General features: G+C 37.8%; 1 protein-coding gene across 1 annotated transcript; it reads right to left on the minus strand.

Annotated features, from left to right (window-relative positions):
• Positions 1–3,164: 3,164 nt before the first annotated feature.
• On the minus strand, positions 3,165–26,074 carry LOC113743644 (E3 ubiquitin-protein ligase COP1-like). The gene is made up of 13 exons (XM_027271691.2): positions 25,493–26,074; positions 24,148–24,225; positions 10,435–10,590; positions 8,583–8,939; positions 7,726–7,883; positions 7,554–7,628; positions 7,128–7,206; positions 5,692–5,847; positions 5,464–5,562; positions 4,428–4,532; positions 4,068–4,247; positions 3,686–3,796; positions 3,165–3,603 (listed from the first exon to the last, which is right to left on the minus strand). Exons 1-13 carry the CDS (start codon positions 25,814–25,816, stop codon positions 3,433–3,435), a joined length of 2,049 nt encoding a protein of 682 aa, XP_027127492.2. The 5' UTR covers positions 25,817–26,074; the 3' UTR covers positions 3,165–3,432.
• Positions 26,075–27,590: the final 1,516 nt, after the last annotated feature.

The raw sequence follows: 27,590 nt of genomic DNA on the forward strand, positions 1-27,590 counted from the left end.
TCTGAAATTATCCCATAACTTTTTATTTATTCATAGGAAAATAGTTGTTGAATTGGGCTTGTATTCCCATTGATGACTGTGAATAAACCAATCAACAAAATCAATAATCATCCCATTGCTTCTCCTAAACCAAACACCTCAAAAGGAATAGCATAAACCTATTCCGATTGAAGACGTTTTGATAGTGATTGTCATTGCCATTCCGGAGTGGCAACCAAACGGGTAGTAAGTGTAATGATATCAAAGTGTGTAACTTTGGAAAATCATGATAACAGCAATATTTGTTTGTTAAAGTCAAAGATACAAATTATTTAAATGCTCTAAAAAAAGGATCTGCTTGGAAAAACGTCGGTTTATCATTTGATGCATTCAAAAAAGTTGGTTAACAAAAAGAACATATGAATATTGTAGTACGGTTGACAATCAAAATTATGAAAAATTTTAGTATCTAATGATACTACATTTTGGAATATAAATCACACGCAAAGCACATAGGTATTATTAGCCATCAAAATATGTCATTCTCAATACTACATTGAATTTTCAAAGTGAGATCACAGACATGTTTATTACTTGATACTTAATGCCAGAATTTATTTCTTCATCAAATGCTACAAAAAATAGAATTTGATAAATAATGGATTTGTAATTAAAACCGTTTTAATTTGTGGCATCACGAGTGTGCAGTAACCTTAATAACACTAACTTCAATAGAAGTGGCACAATGACCTTCAATATTATGATTTAATGATAAAAATATTATGAGTATACAATAACTTTGGTAAAACATGACCATATTAAGATTTGTTTATCAAAGTTAAATCCATAATTTATCAAAAATCTCAAAATAAATTAAAAAACGAATAGATCAAAGAGTCCAAATCTAGATAGTCTTTGTAATAAGAATTGATTAAATAAATTAAAAATATAAAATATTTTATTATAAGGTAAATAATCAAATTTTCCAAGAAAAAAAAATGAATATCAAAGAAATGTTGTATTTGATTTAATATAATCACGTGCAATCATCAAAGCAGCTGAGCAAGGGGTGGAGAAGCATATGCATGGAAGTGGCTAACAAATAGTTGATTTGCTCAACTCTAGAAACAAAGTTACATGGCAGTTCGAATTGCAACATTCATAGAAGACATCAAGTCCTTCGTATTACTGTTTTTATAGTGCTCCTTTATATATATATATATATATATATATATATATAAAGGAGTTTGTAGGTGACTGTTGAAAAATTTTTCATTTGCCATTTTTGGGGATAATTTAGATATGGAAAAAATCAAATGCAAGTGATTAAGCCAAATGTACAACATTATAATGTATAGTTGAGTTGGGTTTAATTATTGTGTCTTCCCATTTGCAATTAGCTTATTTTTCCATGTGATTATCAAGCTTTTAAGTGGTGTTTAAATCACTTACAAATGTAATTGCAATGCTCTTCATCTTCTTTTATAATTGTTGGATAGCTTTTATAGCTACAATAATAGAGGGTCTTAATGCTAAAGATGATTGGTTCAGAAAACACTTAATAATAAACATGATTGATTTTGGTTCATATTTCCAATCTATTACAAGTAAAATTGTAGTGCTCTTCAACTTGACAATAATGGAGACTTTTAATACTGAAGATTGTTGCTTCAAATGCCTGTAATCAATCTTTTGTTGTGGGTATTTGGACAGGTATGCTCATTTACTTTCTCTCTTTCTACAGTTTTGGATGTTTAGCAGATACAATAAAAATTGTGAGTTTTCTACTACAATATTTTCTCAATAGCTATTGTATGAATATGGAAATTTTGTTATGGAATACATGATGCATACATATGAATATCCATAGGAACTTTCTTACATTGATATTTCCAAAATCTGATGTTCGTGGGTGGTTAAACTACAACTAAAGATTATTTATTGATTGCAATTTTATTACCAAGGTAGGATCTAAATCTGATCTTATAGTTGATACATGTTAATTGTTGATTGGACATGACTACGATTGTGTTATAATGGTGTAGTAACAAAGGTAATGATATTTTTGCTATTGTTGTTGTGGTATGGTGTGATTATCTACCACAATCCTATTCTTTTACTTCTAAATTTGTTTTCCTTTATAAGTTTGTTGATTTGGCCAATTTACTTATATATTTCATGCACCTCAATTGATTCAATTAAATCAATTACCATGCAGTTCTAATTCTATTATCTTTTCCATAAATGTATTTGAATAAATATTTTATCGCATAGGTTAAAACTCCTGCGCTTAGCGCGGGCTCCCCCCCCCCCCCCAAGTTGTACAAATAGGAAAAAATGATATAATCATATCTCTCAGCAATCATGTTTTAAACATATATCAGAGAGGTGGGGAGAGATGGATTAGGTGATATGGGAGGAAAATATATGAGTAAGAGACCCGAATTCAAAGCATGCCACTTGCACCAAAAAAAAAAAATGCTTAAACATGTATCAAGATGAAGAATGGTTAATCCCACTCTTCTGTGCTAGTAGACTTTTGTATTGTCTTTGGACCTTTGTCCATCACCCAATGGACCCTTGCCCAACAAATTATATATTTTGGCAAAAAAAAAAAACAAAAAAAAGCTTCTAAGCTTTTGCTTTTGTATTTAGTTTGTCATAATTTTGCAGGTTAATTGAATAGTATATGAAAATAGTACCTCATTTCTTTATCGTATTTTTTTTTTCACATGGGGGAGGTCGACCCTCTTAAGCAGGGACAAAACGCAGGGTTGCAACACCCAAAATATCTGCTCCAATCAATTCCCGCAATTCCTGTTGAGGTTCAGTTAGAATCTGCATCCCTTGTTCACTATTAACACTTCTTTTAACCAGCCAGTCTGCGCACCCATTCCCTTCTCTCCAAACATGTTGTAGTCTACATTCCCAATCCCTACATGTGTAATTCCTGATGAGAAGTATCAGATTGGATAATGGTAATTCCGAACCTACTCCTTGTATTAGATCCAAAGCTGCCTTTGAATCAGTTTCAAAAATCACTCTTTATCGTATTTTAGTGTCCTTAGTAGATTAAGTGAAAGTTGTTGCAAATAGCGTAACAAGAGTGCGCCAGAAATATTACTCGATGCCGCAGAAGAATGCAGTCCAATAGAAGCATTTCATCGAAGAACTTTCACTAGAACTGAAAGAAAAGAGCAATTCCACTTCTTTTATATTCAAACTATCTACAAGATGTTAGATGAAGAGAAAATAATAGATAAAAAGACCAAACACCTAAAATTGTATCATTCTGGAGTCACAACAACTATTTAGTACAACTTCTTTCTAAGCATCAGGTACCAATTTTTGGTATCAATAGCTCACCGATCAATTATCAAGTTGATTGACACTTTCACAAGTAATAAATTGTTAGTATTCGTGAGGACACATAAACATATTAATTTCACGCACTCATGCAGCTAGCAGTAGCACTTTAATTGTTCCTTGGCTGTTAGCGGCTAACATGGTGGGGCTATCACTCTTCCAACATACTGCACTAATAAAGTAAGAACCTGCATCTTCATCAGCATCATCCATTTCCGGAGAACCAAATTTGTGCCAAGTCACAGGTCTAGCAATAGCCTATTAAGCCCAAAAGTGCATGTAAGAATCAACGCTTTTTCTACAATCAAATAAAAATGATGTTCAAGAAAAGATAACCGACCTTGTGGTATACGAATACTTCATTTGTTTCACTACCACAAGCAATAAATTCATTGTTGACTGTGAGACCCACAAAGTTCTTCTCATTTGTATGCCCTCTCAATGTACGAACCTACGAAAACAATTGGAAATTAGTACCAATTTGAATATCAAAAGCCAGTCACAAATAGTCAATGGAGATGATAACGGCTATTTACCACTAGGAGCTGTTTGTCACTACAACAAATTTAAACAATTGACACATTTCACCCAGTGATGAACTCACTCCAAAACTAGCCACTTTCATTCCATTCGTCCTTTAAAAGACCCTTTTAGGAGTGACAGTGCTAATTTCAGACTGAGTTTATCACCTCACTAAATTATGGATTACTCTTTGAACTTACAGGCAAATTTTCCTTCACATCCCACAGCCGCAGGGTGCTGTCAGTTGATGCAGAAGCAAGCTCATTGGTGGACAGAAACTTCACATATGAAACGGTTTTCTTATGCCCACTAAATATGTGAAGTGGGTTGCTGGTGTTTCTCAAATCATAATAATGGATGTGATGGTCTGCAGAGCCAACCTGCAAAATGGAAAACTATGTAAAGTTGCTCGTAACAGCAACATGATACAAGGTAGCATTCACCTATTATGCAAAACCACATTCAATTATTTGGACAAGTAATCAACCAGATTCTACAAACTTAGTAGAAGTAAACAGACTCCAGATTAAGAACAAGGCTGATAACAAAAAATACTTTACCGCAACATGAACACTCGATCCAGGATTATACTTTACACAGCATATATTTGCCTTCATGTCAATGTTGAGAACACTAGCTTCCTGCTTTGTGCACCAGACTTTGACCTGCAATTTTATCCAAGGAAATATGATGGAGCTCATACATCTCACTAGAGATTTACAACAGATGTTATCACATGCATGAATGATAGAAGGTGTACATTAACAGATTTATTCATGGAGCTCAGTCAAACTCATCTGTTAAAAATGTTTGGTCTTCTTAACAAGTAAAGCTCAATCACAAAATAGGCTCAATTTTTATCAGTTTCTAGTTTTCACTCCCAACTTGTCATTTTCTACAGCTTCCACTCTCAGTTTTTCCCAATTCTACCTGTTTTTCTCACTACTTCCACTCCAAAATCTACTTTTGAACTCAAGTAAATTAATCTTTGTTTTAACTACGAACCACATGAAAGTCAACAGTAGACAAATGCACCATTTCACTTCCTTTTTCCCTCTCCTCTCTGCTAACACTGTGCTGACCCATCCTTGGAAGTCTTCAGCACCGTCCTTTGAACCCTCTCAATAGTGTTTTTCCAGGTCCATGTAGTTTCTTTGCATATCTAGGTGCCAGCACTGCTTGCAATAGAAAAATAGTATTGTATGTTATGCATTTCTGTCTCTGCTGTCTGTACATAAGACAGAATACTGGCTTCTTGCATTTGCACGCTAAAATCCAATTCATTTGGTTGCTGGCACATTCAAATGTAATTTAACTCAAAACTTAATTATCAACAAACAAACAAGAGTCAAGCTCAAGATTCTAAAAATGAACAAGACTCAAGCTTGAACGGATAATTCATCTTATTTACTTTGTCACATCAATCTTTGATTATACGACATTCGAGCCTAGTTTGCATGTGAGTTACTTGACTCTACTTAATTACAGCTGTAATGCACAGACAACGTTAAAGCTCTAAAAGAACAAGTAGGAAATATGAATGTACTAACTGTTCATGATCACTGTGCTTCCAGGAGTAAAAACTAATTATAGTACCTTACAATCATCACTTCCAGATACAAGCATTGAGGGTTCAGTACGCGAAAAGTCAACACTCCATGCCCGTTTTTCATGCTCTTCATATTCCATGATACTCTGAATTGTCCAAGTTTATCATCATATAAAAATTAATCAACCAAGTTAGGTCCAAAGTACAAATTTACCATCCTCAAAACAAACAAACAAGTACCTTACTAATACAGTACTAAGTGATAGAAGATTTACCTGCCGTGTCATCACATCCCAAACAGTCACTATTCCCTCATAGTCACTACTAGCTATGTGATTTTTAGTGTACTTGTTCCAACTCAAGCAGCTAAGCTTAGACCTTGTTGCCATCTCTACAACAGGACAGTGCACATCTGCAGGTTCATTTATGATCTAGAGAACCAAACCAGATTGCCAACAGTCAGTGGACCGGTCAAGAAACAGCATTTCAGAAACACGCAATTATGAACTTAGCAAACCAAGTGTCCCCTTATTAATTTTGCTGGTTACAGCAACAGCCATACCAATAACATGTGAGCCAATATGACATATACAAAGACAAGATCATGTGGAGTAAGTTTAACAAGTTTCCTACATCCAGAGAAGAATTTTCTGTTAATTCTATTAACTCAGTAAGAAATGGGAATTAGCTCTCCACGTCCCTGGGGACAGAGGAGGCTAGGTTTAGCCAAAAGATGCTTATCAGTTCAAGAATGCAAGGTGCCCCACTTTCTCAAGGTAAGAAGGGGTAGAGAAAATGCCTTGAGCAAACTTTTATAAGAATATGTAGAACTGGATTTTGTTTCATGTGCTCTCATCGAAAGGCATATTACCCTTGTATGCATAGAATCTAGGATTAACCTTTTGTTGGAACTTACTTGCACACCTACTATATATGAGGAATACCTTTTTATGAATACCACTCATATATTACCTATCAATTGAAAAATAAAAAGAGAAAAGTTAGTCTAAGTAAGGAACAATGAAATCCTAAGTTTTGCTCTACTAGTGTGCTGTCAGAGCAGCACGTGAACAAGTTGCTCATACATTACACACACCAAAGAGAGAGAGAGAGAGAGAGGATTTTAGAAAGTTCTAATGTTTAGGAATATCTCACTCTTCTCCTCTTTTAATTGCAATTTAGTGTTACTGGTAAGAACTTAAATCTGGAGAATGCTCAGATTAGTGTTTTCAAGTATATCAACATCCTAATAATACACAGATATCAGATATCTGAGTACTTTGATTTAGCTTCTATCACATCTAAAGCAGATGATTGCATATGAAAAGAAACATAAGCGCCACTCAGAACTATCTTTTGCAATGCAAATGCTGCAAATGAACTTAAAATCCGCAACAGCTTGTCACTGATACTTCCAAAGGCTAAGTTGTGCAAGGGTTTACATGAGCTATTATTTAAAATCCGCAGCAGCTTGTGATACTTACAAAGGCTAAGTTGTGCAAGAGTTTATATGAGCTATTATTTCATTGGAAGGGATTTTATTAATTGTACTGAACTGACCAACCAGCAAAAATCTTTAAAAAAAAAATGACATTCACAGCTTTATTCGTACTAATTGCAGTAAAAAAATTGCTGATATCAAATATCTCCATGTTTCACTTTGAACCTAATTTAACTTAAATACAGAACTAGCTGCAAGTTTGAAACTCACTGAAGAGAAGTCAAAAACTTTAATTCGGCGTGAAACTCCAGCAGTAGCAAACAGTTCATCATCCCGATCAAATTCTATACTGCAACATGGTAAATCACTCATGTATAGTTTAACAATTAAAAAATTGTCAGTGTATAGAAGCCAAAAGAACTGAAGAAGTCTCTCTCAACAACAATATACCAATACAACAACACAATCTCTCTAGCTAGCATAACTATTCCAACTCAAGTTCATCCAGCTTTTCTGCTTATTTCAGAAGAAATATCAGGGTGAACAATTGCTACCATTTAGTTGGGAAAAGGCATTGGTCAATCTTTCGCATTAGTTGCTACTCTGACTATTTACATAAGTAACTACTAGCTCAGTCAACTACAGAAGAAGATAACAACAGTTGTCCACTAATTATAAGGAGATAATCCCAATTACCTTGAGACAATGTTGGCAACATTGGCAGAGTGAAAAATATCCCCATGCCTTAACTCTGCAATCACTCTTAACCGACTACTCCACAACACAAGATACAAAGCCATTTTAGTGCATTGAATTAAATTTAAAAAACATACGAGTATTTCATGTAACAGAAAATGAGTAACTTTACCTGTATCGCGTGAAGGTGCTGAGTACAGTTTGAAAATCTGCCAGACCTGCGCTATAACCTTCTCTGTGCGCGATGGTACTACCCTTCTCTTCTTGATTAAATAACTGCTTGGCTAATTGCCTTCTCTTTTGCAAGTAACACTCCTGTAAATCATTAAACTGCAAGCAAAGACATATATAAGGACTTTGGTGTTGAAAAAGAGCAAACTATTAGATGAATTGTAAATCTAACATAAAAATCCCAACTGCAATAAATTTATAGCTATGGAAGTTTTGGACCCAAAAAAAAAAGGCCAGTCACCTTATAAAAGTAAATTAACAGCAGACAGTGAACTTTTGGACCATAGCCCTTTGTCCAACCATCATAAAGAATAGAAAGCAAATGAGTTCTGTAAAAGTTATCAACAGATAACAACTACGATGGGTCCATACACAAGGGATAACACTTTTTTTCTCACAAAAAAAATACAATAATGACTTAGTGATTGTATTTATTTCAAAAGTGAAAACTTGACTACTTTAGTTGTATTTGTTTCATCATGTTTGTATTTGTTTCATCATGTTGGATTGTACTCCAATAGTTTTTGTTTGATAGTTTTTATGGGTTTCAATTGTAAAACTACAATGTATAATGATTTGGTAATGTATTGATATTTTAGTACTTAATTATTTGCTAAAATTTGACTACAATGAAATTATATGACAAATTTTTATTAACCACACAGGGGACCCCCGCCCCAAACTCGGCCCTTTGCCATTCCTACCATACACTACACCAAAAGCAACATAAGCAGAAGAGTGAGCCACTGTAATGGTAAATTTATGAGACAAAATCCATAGCAAGTTAAAAATGCTAACCTGAGCATGAACTCGCTTTTTCCGTACTACAGCTAGGCCCGATTGACTCATAGGCTGTGTATTTAATCCACTAAGAGAAGCATCCTTCCTGTGGTTTGCAGGAGAGCTGAATTGAGCTTTTGAATCCCCTCTCTTATACTGAAAGCTCCCAGTAGCTCCTCCATGAGCACTACGAGAACTGGAAACAAGTCCACTGCTTGTCCTATCTATGGATGAAGAACGTGATCTCACACCCAAGCAATCATCTGATAACACCTGCAGTTTCAGTGAAAACCTGTCCCTTACCCGGTACAGCTCTATTCGATGCCTCTCAACTGCGTTAATGTCTTCTTTAATATACTGAAGATCATTTTGTATCTAAAGATGAAGCAAAAAAAAATATCACTAGTGGTGAACACACTTCTAAGGCATAGTATGTCAGCTTTTACAGTAATAATTTAATAGGAAACTAATGTGACAATCAAATTTGGTATCAATTTGAGGTCAAGTGATTATGAATATTCACTTCTTTGATAAATATAACTATCCATTAATTTACATCTATATTGCGAGGAACCATTATGAATCAGGAAAAGACTCAATAGGTAGGAGAGTGGGAAATTAGGACAAACCAATCCCCATAACAAAGCCACCTTCAAAGCTTGTAAAAGTTCACTCTACACTTCTACACCATCTACATAGTGAAGATTAGAGGAGGCCTACTTGCCAGAGTACATAACTTCTGCTTTCAAAAAATTAGGAAGCAAGAAACAAGCTTTTCCCAAAAGATACCAACAAAGTGTTTCCAACTCAATTGAGCTTTCCTGTCTGTTAAAATGTTGCATCCAAAATTATTAGCCTTTCATTGTGCTAATCCGACACCTATTTGAGAATAAAACCAGCTCCAAAAACATATAAAACTTTTTTCAAATAATTTGTGAATGTACTGCATCAACCATTACAACTTCAGATATACTGCAGACAGGACATGGAGAACATAAGTGTTATACTGATCAATTATGTTAGTTTCAAAAGCAGAAAGTGGAGAACATGCAATCCCACCAAATTTGTACATGTAATGTAACCATTTATATGTGGCACAGGAAAGCCAGACAAACTTAGAAATTGGTAAAACCCAGTTTAATCATCAATTTCAGAAATCCTTCCTTGCAATGTAAAAGAAAAGTTGAATGGATGACATGTAAAAGCAAATAACATATACACCCATGAAATTACAACTGGAAAAATTGGAACCAAGAAGAACAGCAAATGCCTCGACATCAAAATCTGTACTACCAAACTTGACCTAAAGATATGGACAGATAAATATTTGGAAAATAAATTATGTACAGCTAACAACATACAAGTAGCCATACACTGAATTTCAGATATGTACTGAAGGGGCACAGTTTCATAAAAGTTTTAAAAGAAAAAAGTTGCAAAAAAAAAAGTACATTGTACAAATTAAGTTTAAATTTCAAGGCACACTATCATCATAGCAAACAAAAGTAATTCTGAAAAGCTCATCTACAAGCTTCTCAAAACTAGTTAATTTCTTGTAAATATTAAAGCAGCCAAAAACACTTTAAAAAGAGCTCTCAAACAGCTCTTAGAAGACGAAAATCCCATCATCATTTTACTGGGGCTGAACTTTCTAGCAATTTTAATATCTCCATGGCCCTTGAAGAATCATGAATGCAGACAAAAACAACTAAACATTCTAATATCCAGTAGGGACATGAAATATCAACAACTTAACTGATGACGGATGAATACACTAGTGAACCAAAGCAAAAAGCAAAAACAAATGCTCCAATTCAGGTGCATCCAGCAGGGTATATCAAGATGCCTTCTCATAATCTAGTGCACAAACCTCGTTAAGCTCGTCAACTTTTTGCTTCCTTAAGATATGTAAGAAATCCAGCAGTATTTGCATATTTCTCTCTGCTTCTTCCTGCTCTAATTTTCTCTTTTTCTCTGCCAGCAGAGTCAATAGGGTATCCAGCTCCTTGATGGATACTTCACAACCCTGTCTAATGATAAAAAATGTTACACTTCAAGCATCTGCACATATACAGCTAACTACAGAAGAATCCTATAAGATAAGAGCACGCATATATAATCAAGCCAGAGAGTGTGAGAAACATCATTTTAGCAAATGTTACACTTCAAGCTTCTGCACATACACAGCTGAATGCAGAAGAATCCTATGGGCTAATAGCATGCATATTGACTAACCACACCCCCGGGGGGGGGGGGGGGGAAATTGCATTAAAACCAACCCATTTTAGTTAGTTACCCAGCTTATCAATAACAACATCCCAAGAAAATCCAACAAGGAATTCTATGTTAGAACACCAATTAGCCTACGCCTGAATCAATTCATGGCTGTTTGTGAGGATGGAAACAATACTAGGATTCACACCAATCAGAATAAGAAAACATCATGAAGGATTAGTCCAAGCCAAATCTCTGACAGGGAAATTGTTTCTACAAAAATGACCCTCACAATGAGCCCTTTGTGTCCTTATGCTGTGAGATTTTGGTGCAGAACACAGCACTAACTATGAAGATTGATGTGTAAATACAATAGTCAAGTACAAGAATAGCTTCTAGGGCAGGAGAGAGAGGTCAAGGAAAGAAATTGATTTCTGATGCATGTTTGTTTGACAAAAATATATTTCAGAGAAAATATGTAGTGGTACATTATTTAGGATATTAATGCATCACTGATATTTTTCCTGCAAAATCCTGCATATTTTTCAGGACACAGAATGCAGGAAAGTGGGGGGAAACACTTGAAGATTTGTCTTGCAAATGAAATGCACAAAGGAAAAGTAACCAACTTTAATTCACTTTCCCACACATTTCCCAGCAATAGAACACTACGCAAGAGCTCTGAAGTTTGGTAATGATCTAAGTCATGAAAGCTCATGCCAGAGTACACTAAAAGACTGTTTATAGAGCTTCAAAACACTATGATTGCGCTTATTGCCAAAAGACAAAAGAACGTTCATCAAGCACATGCATAGCGCACATGCAACAGCTTTTAGAACAATTCGTTGATAACTATTGCTTCAACTTAAATCATAGTGAAAACTAATACTCCTGCATGAGGTTTACATCATACTCACCACCAGTTGAATATACATTACTATGAAAGTATTTCCATAGGTTCCATCATATACGACACTAGTTATAACAGTAAGTATCTGACAGCCCCACCTTCCCTTAAGGCGAACCAAAGGGGTTAGCGGACTGAAAGTATGTGCCGTTAGTCCTGGCGAGAGCTGGACAGGCAGTCCGCTAACCCCTTTGGTTCGCCTTAGGGGAAGGTGGGGCAGTCACAGGTGGTATCAGAGTCTAGGTTTGAATTAACCTGGGTGTAATAGAAATGCTCGATTTGAGGGTTCTTTGTTTATGGCTTTTAAGCTTATTTATGGTTCATTGCTCTTTTGGTATAGGATGGCCGGATAGGGTGAGCCTAGTGATAGTCCTCCGGGCGAGAGACCTCGTGGAGCGCTCCCCGTGATACCATACCAGATACGGCCAGGAGGGTCCGTCGTGCGTTGGAGCCCGTCTAACCGTCTCCGACGGTGTGAGTGTCGACATAAGTATGTTTACCCTAACGCTCTAGTGTTTGCCGTGGCCGAGGAGCGTAAGGAGTTGGCCGGAGAGAATGCGAGACTTGAGGCCGAGGTGACCCAGCTTAGGGCGGCCAATGAGAGACAGGCCGAGCGCATTGAGGGTTTAAGGACGACATAGTTGAGGCAGAGTATAGGGTTGATAACCTCTGCGCTCAGCTTAGGGAAATCCAAGAGCGCGAGACTAAGCGAGCTCGCAAGGTGAAGGTTCGAGCTGCATCGATCCTGAATCTTTGCACTGACGTGGTTGAGGGCGTGAGTAACGAGGACTCATGTGTGGGGGCCGAGGCTGGGGTTGGATCCACCCCGTCGGGTGGGTCTACTAGCTCGTCGTCGGACTAGGTCAAGACTCCTAGGGTTTGTTTTGGATAGTTTTGCTTCTGTACATAGGGCGGATAGGGAAAGAGCCTTAGCTAATCGTTTTGTACGGCTAGATTAGCTACGTGTATATTTCTTTTGATGAGGCCATTCCCTTGGGGATTGTCCATGTTTGTACTTGACTTGACTGTACTTGACTTGACTGCTTGTTGCTATGTGTGTTGTTTGCCTTGTTTGGAATGTATCTATCTGCTTGGAAAAGTTTTGGGTTTTACTTACATGCATTGTTCTTATATTGGTTTAATACATTTGTCTAGACCAAGTAAAGTTCATGGAAGGCACACGTAGTGGACGGGGCCATGGGCGCGGTAATAGACAACCCACACCGGATAGGGGTACTGGGGAAATCTTTTCTGGACCTAACCCTGACCCCAATGTGCAAATCGCTGCCGCTATGCAGCAAATGACTAACCTGCTCGCACAAGTGGTGCAGCAACAAGGCCAGAACCCAAACCCTAATCCTGGAAACCCTAGCAATCATGTCGAGAGCAAAGACAGAGCTCTCGAACGTTTTCAAAAGTTTGCTCCACCCAAGTTCATTGGGAGACCCGATCCGGATGTCGCCGAGAGGTGGCTTGAAAAGATGGTCGATATTTTCACTGCCCTGCACTATATTGAAGAACGACAGGTGACTTTTGCCGTTTTCCAGCTGGAAGGAGCGGCCCGCTCTTGGTGGAACGTCGTTCGGCAAAAATGGGAGCGGGAGCAAACGCCCAGCACTTGGGTAAATTTTATGAGTGAGTTTAACGCGAAATTTTTTCCTCCTCTAGTTCAGGAGAGAGGAAGACGAGTTCATCCAACTCCGCCAAGGGGCTCAATCGGTAGAAGAGTACGAGAGTCAATTCACCCGCCTGTCCAAATTTGCGCCTGAGTTGATTGTGACAGAGCAACGGCGAATTAGGCGTTTTATCCAGGACCTAAACGTGGAAATTCAGAAGGACCTCGTAGTGGCTCAAATCAATGCTTTTAGCGAGGCCGTTGAGAAGGCCCAACGGGTAGAGAGTGCCCGGGTACAAGTACGGAACTTCCAGGCGAAAAAGCGGGACTTTCCTGGAAGCAGCTCTGGACAAGGAGATAAAGGTATTCCCTCCAAGTTCGGACGCGGAGCTGGAGGTGGACGACAGTCAGATTCCGGCAGAGGGGCTCAGTCTAGGGGTGGCCCAGCCGGGAGAGGCCAAGGCGAAAACTTCCAAAAGGGTTCAGGTTCGGCGTCCCGCGGGCCTTGTGGGTACTGCGGAAAGTCGAATCATTCCGAAGATAATTGCTGGAAGAAGGGAGGCAAATGTCTGCGATGTGGAAGCGCAGACCACTAGCTTGCTACATGCCCACTCTTAAAGCAAGACGGAAAGGGAACTCAAACCACGTCAAAGACCAATACGGGACAGAATAAGGGGAATGAGGCGAAACCTAAAGTGCCAGCTCGAGTATATTCGTTAGAACCTCAACAGATCCCAGATTCCTCAGAGGTCGTAGAAGGTACGATCTCTATTTTTCACCGTTTTGCTAAAGTTTTAATTGATCCTGGTGCCACTCATTCTTTTGTTAACCCTGATTTCATGTGTGGCATCGATATAAAACCTGCTAGTTTACCATACGACCTAGAAGTTAGTACACCTACGGGGAATCAACGCTTGGTTATTAGTATGGTTTATAGGGATTGTGAAGTGTGGGTAGGAGAGAAAAGATTGTTAGGGGATTTGATAAGTCTGGTCATTAAGGGGTATGATGTGATTTTGGGTATGGACTGGCTAGTCAAGTATAACGTCCAACTGGATTGTAAAACAAAAGTGGTAGAATTTCGCATTCCTGGTGAGGCGACCTTAAGGTTGGATATAAGGGGTCGGTTAGCCTCGTCTGCTTTGATTTCGGGCATTCGGGCTAGGAAATTGCTAAGTAGAGGGGCGCAAGGATTTTTGGCCTTTTTGATCAACAACCCCACAGATAAAGTGAAGGTAGAGGATGTGGCCATAGTGAAGGAATTTCCGGACGTGTTTCCTGATGAGTTAGTAGCCTTACCTCCGGAAAGAGAGATTGAATTCAAAATAGACCTGCTACCGGGATCCTCACCTATCTCAAAAACACCACATACCGAATGGCTCCTGCTGAGCTCAAGGAGCTAAAGTTACAATTACAGGACCTTCTGGAGCGAGAATTCATTCAAGAGAGTGGGTCTCCTTGGGGAGCTCCTGTACTTTTGTGAAGAAAAAGGATGGTGGGTTAAGGATGTGTATCGATTATCGAGGCCTGAATAATATTACGGTGAAAAATAAGTATCCACTGCCCCATATAGATGAGTTGTTCGATCAGCTGCAAGGAGCAGTGGTCTTTTCAAAATTGGACCTCCGACAAGGGTATTACCAGTTATTAATCAGGAAGGAGGATATTCCGAAAACTGCCTTCAATTCGAGATATGGGCATTACGAGTTCGCAGTTATGCCCTTTGGATTAACCAATGCTCCTGCCGCCTTCATGGATTTAATGCATAGGGTGTTTAAGCCCTACCTGGATCGATTTGTAGTAGTCTTCATCGATGACATCCTGGTCTATTCCAAGACACGTGGCGAGCATGAGTAACACTTGAGGATTGTCTTACAAACCTTAAGAGATCATCAACTGTACGCCAAGTTCAGCAAGTGCGAATTTTGGCTGGAGAAAATTGCTTTCCTGGGGCACGTAATTTCTCAAGAGGGTATTTCAGTTGACCCGGCAAAAGTAGAGGCTGTGACTACTTGGAAGAGGCCAGAAAATCCCACTGAGGTTCGCAGCTTTCTAGGACTGGTTGGATATTATCGGCGTTTCATCAAGGACTTTTCCAAACTAGCCGGTCCTCTAACCGACTTGACAAAGAAACATGATCGGTTCATTTGGAGTGCTCGAAGTGAGACAAGTTTTCAAGAGTTAAAGAAGAGATTGACCATGGCTCCAGTTCTCGTCTTGCCAAATGGAGGTGACGGATTTGCCGTGTATACGGACGCGTCACGAGAAGGTTTGGGTTGTGTGTTAATGCAAAACCGAAATGTGATATCTTTTATCTCAAGAAAGTTAAAACCTCACGAGCAGAACTACCCGACCCACGATCTGGAGTTAGCTGCCGTTGTTTTCGCTCTTAAAAAGTGGAGACACTACCTATATGGGGTAACCTTCGAGGTTTACTCCGATCACAAAAGTCTGAGATACCTTTTCTCACAGAAGGAATTGAACATGAGGCAACGGCGGTGGATGAAATTTCTGGAGGATTACGATTGTACTATCAACTACCATCCAGGAAAGGCGAACGTAGTAGCCGATGCTTTGAGTCGCAAGGCACAAGTAGCGGGATTAATGATTAAAGAGTGGAATTTGCTCGAGTCGGTTTGCGAGTGAAAACCCTACCTTGGGAGCCATAAGGTGATTTTTGGCAATATTAAAGCGACTTCCACCTTCTTGAAAAGGATTAAAGAAGCTCAAAAGGAAGATGCACTGGTGCAGAAATGGGGAGAGAAAGTGGGAAAAGAAGAAACCACTGACTTCCATTTTAGTCCTGAGGGTATTTTAAAATACCGAAACCGAATAGTGGTACCGAAGGATGAATCATTGAAAACGGAGATTCTAGAGGAAGCTCATCGATCCAAGTATACAATCCATCCGGGTAGTAGCAAAATGTATCAGGATCTGAAAGGAACCTATTGGTGAGACAATATAAAGAAGGAAATTGCGTTGTACGTGCAAAAATGTCTTATTTGCCAACAAGTTAAAGCGGAGCATCAAAAACCGTCGAGCTTGTTACAACCCCTTGAGATACCTAAATGGAAGTGGAAAAACATCACCATGAATTTCGTTTCAGGTTTGCCGCGAACGCAACGAGGACACGATGCCATTTGGATGATCGTCGATCGATTAACCAAGTCGGTCCATTTCTTGCCGGTAAGCATGAAGTATTCCATGGACAAGTTGGCCCAACTGTACATGGATGAGATTGTAAAGCTGTATGGTGTTCCGGTGAGCATCGTCTCCGATCGAGATCCACGTTTCGTATCTCGATTTTGGCAAAAGTTTCAGGAGACTCTAGGAACGAAACTCAACTTGAGCACAACCTATCACCCTCAGACGGATGGACAATCGGAACGAACCATTCAAACTCTCGAGGACATGCTACGAACTTGCATTCTCGATTTTGGAGGCAACTGGGGTCAACACATGACCTTGGTAGAGTTTGCGTACAACAATAACTACCATTCGTCGATTCAAATGGCTCCATACGAAGCACTGTATGGACGAAAGTGCCGATCACCAATCTATTGGGATGAAGTGGGCGAGAGGAAGGCACTGGATCCAGCAACTATTCCTTGGATGGAGGAAGCTCGAGAAAAGGTTAAGTTGATACGGCAACGACTCCAAATAGCTCAAAACCGACAAAAGAGCTACGCAGACAAGCAAAGAAAAGATTTAGAGTTCGAAGTTGGAGACCGTGTTTTCCTCAAGGTTACACCGTTACGGAGTGTCACGGCGGGTAGAGGAAAGAAATTGCAACCGAGGTTCGTCGGACCTTACAAGATCCTGCAGAGGATAGGCGCGGTGGCATATAGAATAGAGCTGCCGTCAAGTCTCTCTAGAATTCATGACGTCTTCCACGTCTCGATGCTAAAGAAGTACTATCCCGACCCCTCCCATATTTTACAACCAGAGGAGATCGACGTAGACGAATCGCTTGCTTACGAAGAGAAACCTGTCCAAGTGCTTGACCGGAAAGTCAAAGAGCTCAGAAACAAGCAGATTCCATTAGTGAAGATACTGTGGAGAAATCATGGGATAGAGGAAGTTACCTGGGAAGTGGAAGAAGAGATGCAAAAGAAATACCCTGAACTTTTCGTGAGTTAAGGTAAGAAATTTCGAGGGCGAAATTCTTTTAAGGGGGAGAGTGTGTGAGAACCCGTAAGTTTTCCCATTTTCTAGGTTTTATTATTTTAAATGGCTTGTTTTTTGCATTTTCGTGATTAGGAAAAATTCTAGATCTTTTTAAGGAGCAGATATAGTTTTTAGATAATTTTTCTAATATCGAATAGGTTTTGAAAAATTAAGAGCGTATACCGGACGTGGGACCCACTAGTGCGAAAAGTTTGGAAAAATTCTGTCAATTAGGTTAAGTTTTGGATACTGGAATTAATTTACCGGGTGTTAGGAGATAAGTAGAGGTTGCAATTTGGATTGGTGTGAGAGGAAACAAAGTGATAGACTTGCATTAATGGAGGTGACAAGTGTCACCATTGGATTGGTCCTTAAGTAAGACTACTATTCCTTTTCTTACCATTGACCAAATAAATCAAAAAAATAACCAAAAATTCACCATTTTCTCTTCATCTTGGCCGAGCTCCTTGAGCAACAAAAGAAAGAAAACTTTTCAAGATTTTGGTTTCAATCTTGCTTCAATCAACTTACTCAACCATCCAACCTTGATTTTGCTCCATAAACCACTTAAGGGAGTGATAGTGAAGTGTTGTGTGGAGTTATTTGGAAAGCTAAGAGGACTTGTTGCTCTCTCTCTCTTGTTTCTAAGGTGAGTTGTGAAGAACCACTCTCCTCCCTTTATTGATGCTTAAATCATGCTTAGTGGTAGTATGAGATGCAATATTATGGATTATTTCTTGATTTGTGGTTGAATTGATGAAGTTTTATAATTTTTGGGGATTTTTCTGTTTTAATATGAACATGATTGTGTGGCTATATATGATGATTGGAAATGATGTTTAAGGACTCTATGAGGTGGAAAAAGTGGTTAATTGCAAACAATTTCTGTTTTGGAAGAAATCTTGAAAAGTTAGGGTTTATGATGATAACATTCTGCCCGGTTTCATAGCTCCTAGTTAGAGGCCGAATTGGCCTTGGTTTAAAACATGAAAGTTGTAGGGAATGATATTTTAGAGGTGCCTGCAAAATTTCAGGTCAATCGGAGTAGCGTACCTTGAGAAAAGTCGAAATTACCCTTGCTGTTCTGGTTTTACCCGAATTGGAGAATTTCTTCTGTAATTGGTTATTTTGGTTAGGAATGCTTCCGAATTGGTTGTTGAGACCTTCTGATGAAATGTAGCCATGTTTCTTAGCTTTCAGCTAGTTTTGGAATTTCTGGATTTGGACTTGGATAGCCTGATTTATGATGTTTCCGTTAGAATGCGTTCTGTGAATCTGTTTTTGTGATTCTGGTGTAGTATCTTGCATTTTTGACCTAGTTACACTCGAAACTGGGTTGAGTGACCTTCTGCAATATTGTAACCCTATCTCTTAGCTTCGAAACGGTGGGTCTTGCACCTTCATCCGATAATCGTAGTGTCTTTGGTGCCATTACCGCAAAATGAGGTCAAAAACTGTTTTTTTTCAGGGTTAAAGCTAATGCCATTTCCGGATTTTCTGGTTTCCCCTAATGCTTGTATATGCTTATGGAACCCTATTGGGGTCGTGTTTGACATTGGTTTATGACTCGTTATCGAGTCTCATTATACTTGTTTGCATGTTTTAGGGCGTGACGGTGGTTCACGACGTTCTTTTGACGGTAGTGCATGAAACACCATTTGCAAGTTTGGTGAGTGTACTACTCACTTATGTGTTACTATATAGCTTTGATACTTGAACTTGATGAGTTGAATGTTAATTGATTGAAGTGAGAGCGTACTTTATCACTCTCACTTATTGTTTCTCTTGTTATTGGAATGTTACATGAAATGTTACATGAAATGAAAGTACTTGATTTGGTGTCGATTGGACGAGTATCCAACGACTACAATTATTATCTTTGAACTCAACCCCATTGGTAGTTGATTGAATCGAACCGACGAGGGTTTGGTCATGCCAATTAATGATCCTTGGGGAAAGTGTTATATGGAATCTTGTAGTAAGAGAGACTCTCGATTCCGGTATACTCAAGTAATACCACAGTGCCAGTGTTTGGAGTTCGGGCCCGGTAGGGGAATGTTAGGTGAATGGAATGGAAGTAAAGTGGAGTCTACGGTTGGTTACTTTTGAACATTGACGGAGAGTCAATGAGATCCGATCAAGAATGCAAATGAGGAAAAAGGCTCTTGAGAGCCACCCGTATCCTTTTATCCTCAATATTGACATGTGCCTTGACTTACTTTTGATAAATTGAAATGAAAAGCTTTATGCTTATGTGAACTTTGTTGCTTGGGTAGTATTCTCACTGGGCAATTAGCTCACTCTATTCCTTTTGTTTTCCTTACAGGAAAATAACTACTTTTGGACTGCAATTGATAATTGGTTGCCGAAATGAGCTAGTTGGACATATCTTTTGTATAGCTCATTTATTGAAACCCTAAATGTACTTTTGGGTCTGTTTCTCTTTTGATTTGGCAAGCCATACATGTATCCACTTTTGAATACTTTTGTATGCAACTTTGGATTGTAAATACTAAAGTTCAAGATGTGAACGTTGACTTGGTATTTGGTTGGGTTCTGACGGGTCGATTACTATTCATGGCCGACTACGGATTTCATTTTTTTTATTTTGGGTTATTTTGCCATGTTGACTTGTTTACGCGCGTTTGTAAGTTCCGGAACGCAATAGATCGCTCTAACTGCACCGTTAGTCCTGGCGAGAGTTGGGCAGGCAATCCGCTAACCCCTTTGGTTCGCCTTAGGGGAAGGTGGGGCTGTCACAGGGTAGTACACTCACCAAGTTTGCAAATGGTGTTTCATGCACTACCGTCAAAAGAACGTCGTGAACCACCGTCACGCCCTAAAACATGCAAACAATTACAATGAGACTCGATAACGAGTCATAAACCAATGCCAAACACGACCCCAATAGGGTTCCATAAGCATATACAAGCATTAGGGGAAACCAGAAAATCCGGAAATGGCATTAGCTTTAGCCCTGAAAAAAAACAGTTTTTGACCTCATTTTGCGGTAATGGCACCAAAGACACTACGATTATCGGATGAAGGTGCAAGACCCACCGTTTCGAAGCTAAGAGATAGGGCTACAATATTGCAAAAGGTCAATCAACCCAGTTTCGAGTGTAACCAGGTCAAAAATGCAAGATACTACACCAGAATCACAAAAACAGATTCACAGAACGCATTCTAGCGGAAACATCATAAATCAGGCTATCCAAGTCCAAATCCAGAAATTCCAAAACCAGCTGAAAGCTAAGAAACAGGGCTACATTTCATCAGAAGGCCTCAACAACCAATTCGGAAGCAGTCCAAACCAAAATAACCAATTACAGAAGCAATTCTCCAATTCAGGTAAAACCAGAACAGCAAGGGTAATTTTGACTTTTCTCAAGCTACGCTACTCCGATTGACCTGAAATTTTGCAGGCACCTCTAAAATATCATTCCCTATAACTTTCATGTTTTAAACCAAGGCCAATTCGACCTCTAACTAGGAGCTACAAAACCGGGCAGAATGTTATCATCATAAACCCTAACTTTCCAAGATTTCTTCCAAAACAGAAATTGTTTGCAATTAACCACTTTTTCCACCTCATAGAGTCCTTAAACATCATTTCCAATCATCATATATAGCCACACAATCATGTTCATATTAAAACAGAAAAATCCCCAAAAATTATAAAACTTCATCAATTCAACCACAAATCAAGAAATAATCCATAATATTGCATCTCATACTACCACTAAGCATGATTTAAGCATCAATAAAGGGAGGAGAGTGGTTCTTCACAACTCACCTTAGAAACAAGAGAGAGAGAGCAACAAGTCCTCTTAGTTTTCCAAATAACTCCACACAATACTTCACTATCACTCCCTTAAGTGGTTTTATGGAGCAAAATCAAGGTTGGATGGTTGAGTAAGTTGATTGAAGCAACATTGAAGCCAAAATCTTGAAGAGTATTCTTTCTTTTGTTGCTCAAGGAGCTTGGCCAAAATGAAGAGAAAATGGTGAATTTTTGGTTATTTTTTTGATTTATTTGGTCAATGGTAAGAAAAGGAATAGTAGTCTTACTTAAGGACCAATCCAATGGTGACACTTGTCACCTCCATTAATGCAAGTCTATCACTTTGTTTCCTCTCACACCAATCCAAATTGCAACCTCTACTTATCTCTTAACACCCGGTAAATTAATTCCAGTATCCAAAACTTAACCTAGTTGGCCGAATTTTTTCGAACTTTTCGCACTAGTGGGTCCCACGTCCAGTATACGCTCTTAATTTCTCAAAACCTATTCGATACTAGAAAAATCATCTAAAAACTATATCTGCTCCTTAAAAAGATCTAGAATTTTTCCTAATCACGAAAATGCAGAAAACAAGCCATGAAAGATAATAAAACCTAGAAAATGGGAAAACTTACGGGTTCTCACAAAGTATCAAGTATTTCGTTTCAACAATGGCACTGGTATAAACTACCGGAATCCTAAGTGTACTAGGCAAATGGAAAAGTAACTAATGGGTCTGTGTCTTGATAGTAGACTTTGGTGTTATAGTTAAATCAATTGAGATCAAATGGACATTCTAGTGAAGCTTTAATTTACATCACCCGCTATGCCAAGCATTTTACCATGTAATGCTTTTTCAGCATGACACTATACAGTTTTTACTTCACAAAAGTTCTAAACCAATGTGCCCTCAACCTCAAGCAAAACAAAAAAAAAAGAGCACCTACAAGTATCAAAAGAAAGAAGCACATATCTACCAGTCGACATTATGTGCAGATACGGTATTTAAAGCCGAACAGATCATTTGAAAATTAAAGATCTCAATTGGGAATTTTTCCTGTGCTAAGTAGAGAAATAGACAATGGTAAAGGAACAAGTAATCAAGGTTTACAGCAAATACAGGCTAAGTACATTCAGCCATTCTTTCTCTCTAAGATCGCAAGGAACATTCAGGATTAGTTTACACCCTGTTCCCAAAGTTCTAGCCTCTTATGATAGACCAAAAATTCAGGAGTCTTTCTTATTGTTCAAAACCTAATTTTGGTTAGGATAATTTAGAAACCTATCCAGAGGTTTCAGACAACTTTCCTTAGCACCACTGTGGGTTCAAATATCACACTGACCTCCTTATTTTCACTGTTAACGTGACAAAACCTAAAATCTGCTGATCAAAATACGGCAAAAACACAAAATTCCTACTGAAGATCCTAAAACACCCTTTCCTCATCTCTATCAAAATCAGAAACAAAAAAAGTAAAGGTAAAAAGCTCCCTGACCTATATCTCTCCCCCTACCTCCAGCTAATCACCACCCCTTCCCACCAATGTTCCACATTCAATCTTCACCAGTCTTCCTCTCCTAACCATCCAAATCCCAAGATCCAACTCTTCATTGGCCACAAACTGTGCCTAGCCATTACCCGTCCTCAACTATTGGCCTTCTGTTGCACTGTAACACTCCTCCCTAAATGCCAAACATAAAGAAAGCAACTACCTCACTTCTAGGACCACCACCAACTCAATAAGTCAGTTGCTTCCCACAAGTTTGATTTGACCTGTTCTTCAACCAAACAAACAATCTGTCAGGCTCTAAAAGCACAGAATTATTCAATTTCACATCCTTTTGCAAATTATCAGAAAATAGTCAACAGAGGCAAAGAGCCTGCAGTTCACAAGAAGGAGGAGGAGGAGGAAAATTGGAAGTGTAGTGATATCAGTGGTCTGAATTTAAGGGTCTGGGAAAGGTTGGCTTCAGATGAGATGACAGTGCAATTTAATTGGTGAGATTGAACTTTTTCCAGAGGCTTTGTGATTATAAAGCAGTGGTTTGGGAGAAGTTGTAGTTCAACTGAGGTCTTATTCTCCTCTCTCTGTCTCTCCTTTTTTTTCGGTAGGCTGAAAGTTAATAGAAATTGTGAGAAAGTTATATAGTAATTATCTATATGGTTTTAAATTTTTCTTTAATTTTAACACTATGAAGGAGGTCAGTGTAATATTCAACACCACAAGGTTGCTAAGTAAAACTGTCCAAAACCTGAAGGGAGGTCTCTGAAATCATCCCTTTATGATCTATATGGTTTTAAATTTTTCTTTAATTTTAACACTATGAAGGAGGTCAGTGTAATATTCAACACCACAAGGTTGCTAAGTAAAACTGTCCAAAACCTGAAGGGAGGTCTCTGAAATCATCCCTTTATGAGTCTCAATTGACCCCTCTCTCATGCAATTCACTAGCATTTCCTATTATAACTCATGAGGCAAATTACACGGCATAGTTTCGCACTAAAGCAAAGCGCAGCATGTCACCAAATTGTGAATTGAGATTTTAGTGAATAGAATTTCACTTCAACCCCTAGAGGGATCAAATCAGACACAAGGTAACAAACAAGCACAAAAAATGTTCTTTCTTCTAAATGATATTCCTACAAATTAATGATCTCTAAAAAAATTTAACATCTTAACACCATGAATTTGATGAACAAATTAAAGCAAGCAAAGGGTGCATAGATATGCTGCACAATTGTGGGTCAAGCATCAATTATGAGAGATACAGTGAACGAGATCATTTGAACGAAAGCAATAGAAAAACAAGCTGACTAAATCCATATCTCCCCTCCACCAAGGGCAGATGTAACAGCAGTATCTCGATTCTACCAGTGCTTAATTAAATAAATTACCTGCTCAAGTGATTGTCGAAACTGCTCTGCACAGGATGCAGTTTTTGAAATTTTTACGGCAGATCTCTTCTTCAATAGCTACAAATGTGGTACAGAGAAACCTTATAACAATAAGCTGCATTGTGGAGTAAAAGATTTCAAGATACAAACCGAATAGAAAACAGACAGTTAGTGAACAGAGGTTAATTCATCCAAAAGAATACACCTAACAGAAATTTAAAAGTGCTATATCATAGAAAAGATAGAATTTGTCTCACCTACCAAATTTAGCAAAGCTACATAGTAAACAAGGAAAAAGGGAAAAATAATTAAAATTTAAGTGCTATAGTATAGCAAATACAGAATTTGTCTCATCCACCAAATTCAGCAAAGCCATGTAGTAAACAAGGAAAAAGAGAAAAAAAAAATTTAATCTAAAAGTGCTATACTATAGCAAAGACAGAAGTTGTCTCATCCACCAAATTTAGCAAAGCTACGTAGTAAACAAGGAAAGCAGGAAAAATAATTAAAAATGGAATATAATCATATTAACAAAAAAAAAAGAGTCAAAGAAAACATACTAGAAAATTGAAACAAGCAACACGCATCAAGTGCCTCATGCCATAGATTTGTGCACAAGGTGGACAAATGGATCAAACTAATTCACTCAGGGAGAGAGATTTAAGATGCCCGATATGTTACCTATCATCAGAGCCTAGGTCACGAAGCACAGGCCATCAACAACTCTGTTGTAAAAATATAAAATTTAAACAGGACAATGATATCGTACACAGACTCTACACAACAATGGAGTTCATTACCAAGATGGGCCAAAGCTTAGATTTGGCTGATATCCAAAAGTATTTTAAGGTTAGAGCAAAAGCTTCATATCCTACATACTAAGATCATCTGGAATGTATCTCTACCTTATTTGGTTCTTCACCTTTCTGAAGCTAACATCTTCCACAGAATATACTAAGACCACTTCGTCCAACATGCATACTTACAACCTAACTTCAGGCTAGCGATATGTTTACAACCTAACTTATCAAAACTGCTTATCACCTGCATGAGGCGCGAGAAGCCATAAAATGAATTTTATGTGTGTGCGCGCGCTCCACGAAAATTAACTGCAATTCATTTTTGATCAATAACTAGCAAATGTTTCAATAACGATCATACTTGCAATATTTCCTTAAACAAACACAGTAAAATCGTGCCAAATTAACTCCAATTTCATTGCTGATGAAGATTTCCACATCAACAAATAATAGTAATTAAGTACCAAAAGGTTTAATTGAAGAACAATTACAACAAAATAAGCAACAAGTAAATGCAGAATTGAGTCTCGGAATATTCTTTCTACCTTATCGAGGAGGAAATTGGGGTAAAGTTGAGAGGGTGTCAGAAAATGAGAGCAACAGGGGCAATCACTCTTGTTCTGCAAATGAGTTACTATACACATATAGCAAAAACTGTGCCCACATGAAGTCAAAAATGCATCCTTAATTATCTGCATACATATTGGGCATAGCAATTCCTTATCCAACAACTCTCCTTCTTCTTCTTCTGTCTTCGCTTTCTCCTTCTCCTCTTCATCCACCTCTCTGACAGCCGCTGCTGCAGCCCTTTTGTCCCTTGTTTCCCCCTTTGCAGCCGGCACAACTGCCCCAGATGAACTCTCCTCCATTCCCCCCAGGTTCCCAGTCACTTTTTTCTCCCTAATTTAAGACTTCTCTCAAATGGGCTTTCAATCTTGAACAGTTTTGATGATCATCGGCTCCATTTTTGCAGCTGGAGAATTTGCTGGGCTTAAAAAGCTTGGTGTTCCTTTCAGTTTTCACCCTTCTCTGGTCAGATGTAAGAGGAAAATGGGAGTGTGGAGATGAATCTAAGAGGAAATTTGGTGCGGGAGTTTGAGGAGAGTAACGGCCCACGTCAGTTTGATTGCGATTGGCAACTGGGTGTGGCTGGGATTACTTTTAAGTTAAATTACAGTTTTAACCTCCTAAATTATGACGGTTTCTCACTTTGCCCCTTAAATTTCTATTTTGGACGTATTACACTCTGAACTTTTAAATTTGTTATAGTTTCATCCAATGTTAATGGGATGAGAAATTTAACTTAATTTTTATTTCCTTCGTGCACACAACGCATTTGATGGTCAGGTCAAATTTCGTCACGTATAACTTATTTCTCGCTTTTACCTTTCATCTCAAAACTCCTAATATCTAGTCATATTGCCCAAGCTATATTGTTTTGAATTATTGTTGCAAGTTGCTGTCCTCTTTACGTACCCATATTTTACTTCTGATTTTGATCCCTTTTTTTTTTCAAAAAATTGTTCAAAACATCTATCACATTTTACAAAATAACTTTTTTTGTTACTCACTTTAAAAGTATAATTTTACTTTCCTTATAAATTCACATTGGTCAAATTAGATCCCTATCTAAGTTTCCGATTAATTTTTTATCAGAATCTACCACGAACTTTGCACGTGACCATTTTGGAAGGGCAAAATTATCAAATCAAATTTTATATAATCCGAACCATAGTCTCTCACATTTCACAAAATGAATTTTTTCATCTCTCACATTTAATTTTACAAAATAAATTTTTTTCATCCCTCATTGATCATATGTACGAATAACTTTTTAAAAAAAAAACATGTATATATCTATTTGATTTCACCTAAACAGTACGAATAGTATGTAATATATTTCTATTTAATTTTGTCTAAGCGTATTATTTAGATGAAATCAAATAGATATATACATGGGTATAAAAAATTGTTATTTTTTCACTCATGTTCATTTCCTTTTACTCAAAACTTAAAAATAAAGAAGGCATTTAATTCTAAAGATTATCGAGTATTTATATTAAACTAAATTTGGAAAAAAAATAAACAAAGGAAAAGTGTGACAAAAACAAGTAGTGATTGGCACTTACAAATTTTAAGACAATCACAAGACAAGTAATTCAACTATTAGTCTTAAAGTTGATTAGTGGAAATTTTAGATTTAAACTGCACTTTATTAGCATGACTGTAGAATTCGAGTTAGGACCCATTAATTAGATGATTTTATTATACAGCTCAATAAATAAATTATTACCAAAAGAGAGAAGACCACAAATATTGAATAGGTTCACATGGTGAAATCAAATAAATATATACATGGGTTTAAAACAAAATTGTTAGTTTTAAACCATGAATATATCTATTGAATAGCATATATACAACTACAATTAGCCTGTCTAGGTGAAATCAAATAGGGATATATTACATACTATTCGTACTGTTTAAGTGAAATCAAATAGAAATATACATGGGTTTAACAAAAAAAATTATTCATACACATGATCAATGAGAAATGAAAATATTTGTTTTGTGAAATGTGAGCGATAAAAAAATTCATTTTATGAAACGTGAGAGATAAAACAATTCATTTTTGTAAAATATGAG

Source organism: Coffea arabica, chromosome 5e, assembly GCF_036785885.1.
Source record: "Coffea arabica cultivar ET-39 chromosome 5e, Coffea Arabica ET-39 HiFi, whole genome shotgun sequence".
Taxonomy (NCBI): Eukaryota; Viridiplantae; Streptophyta; class Magnoliopsida; order Gentianales; family Rubiaceae; genus Coffea; species Coffea arabica.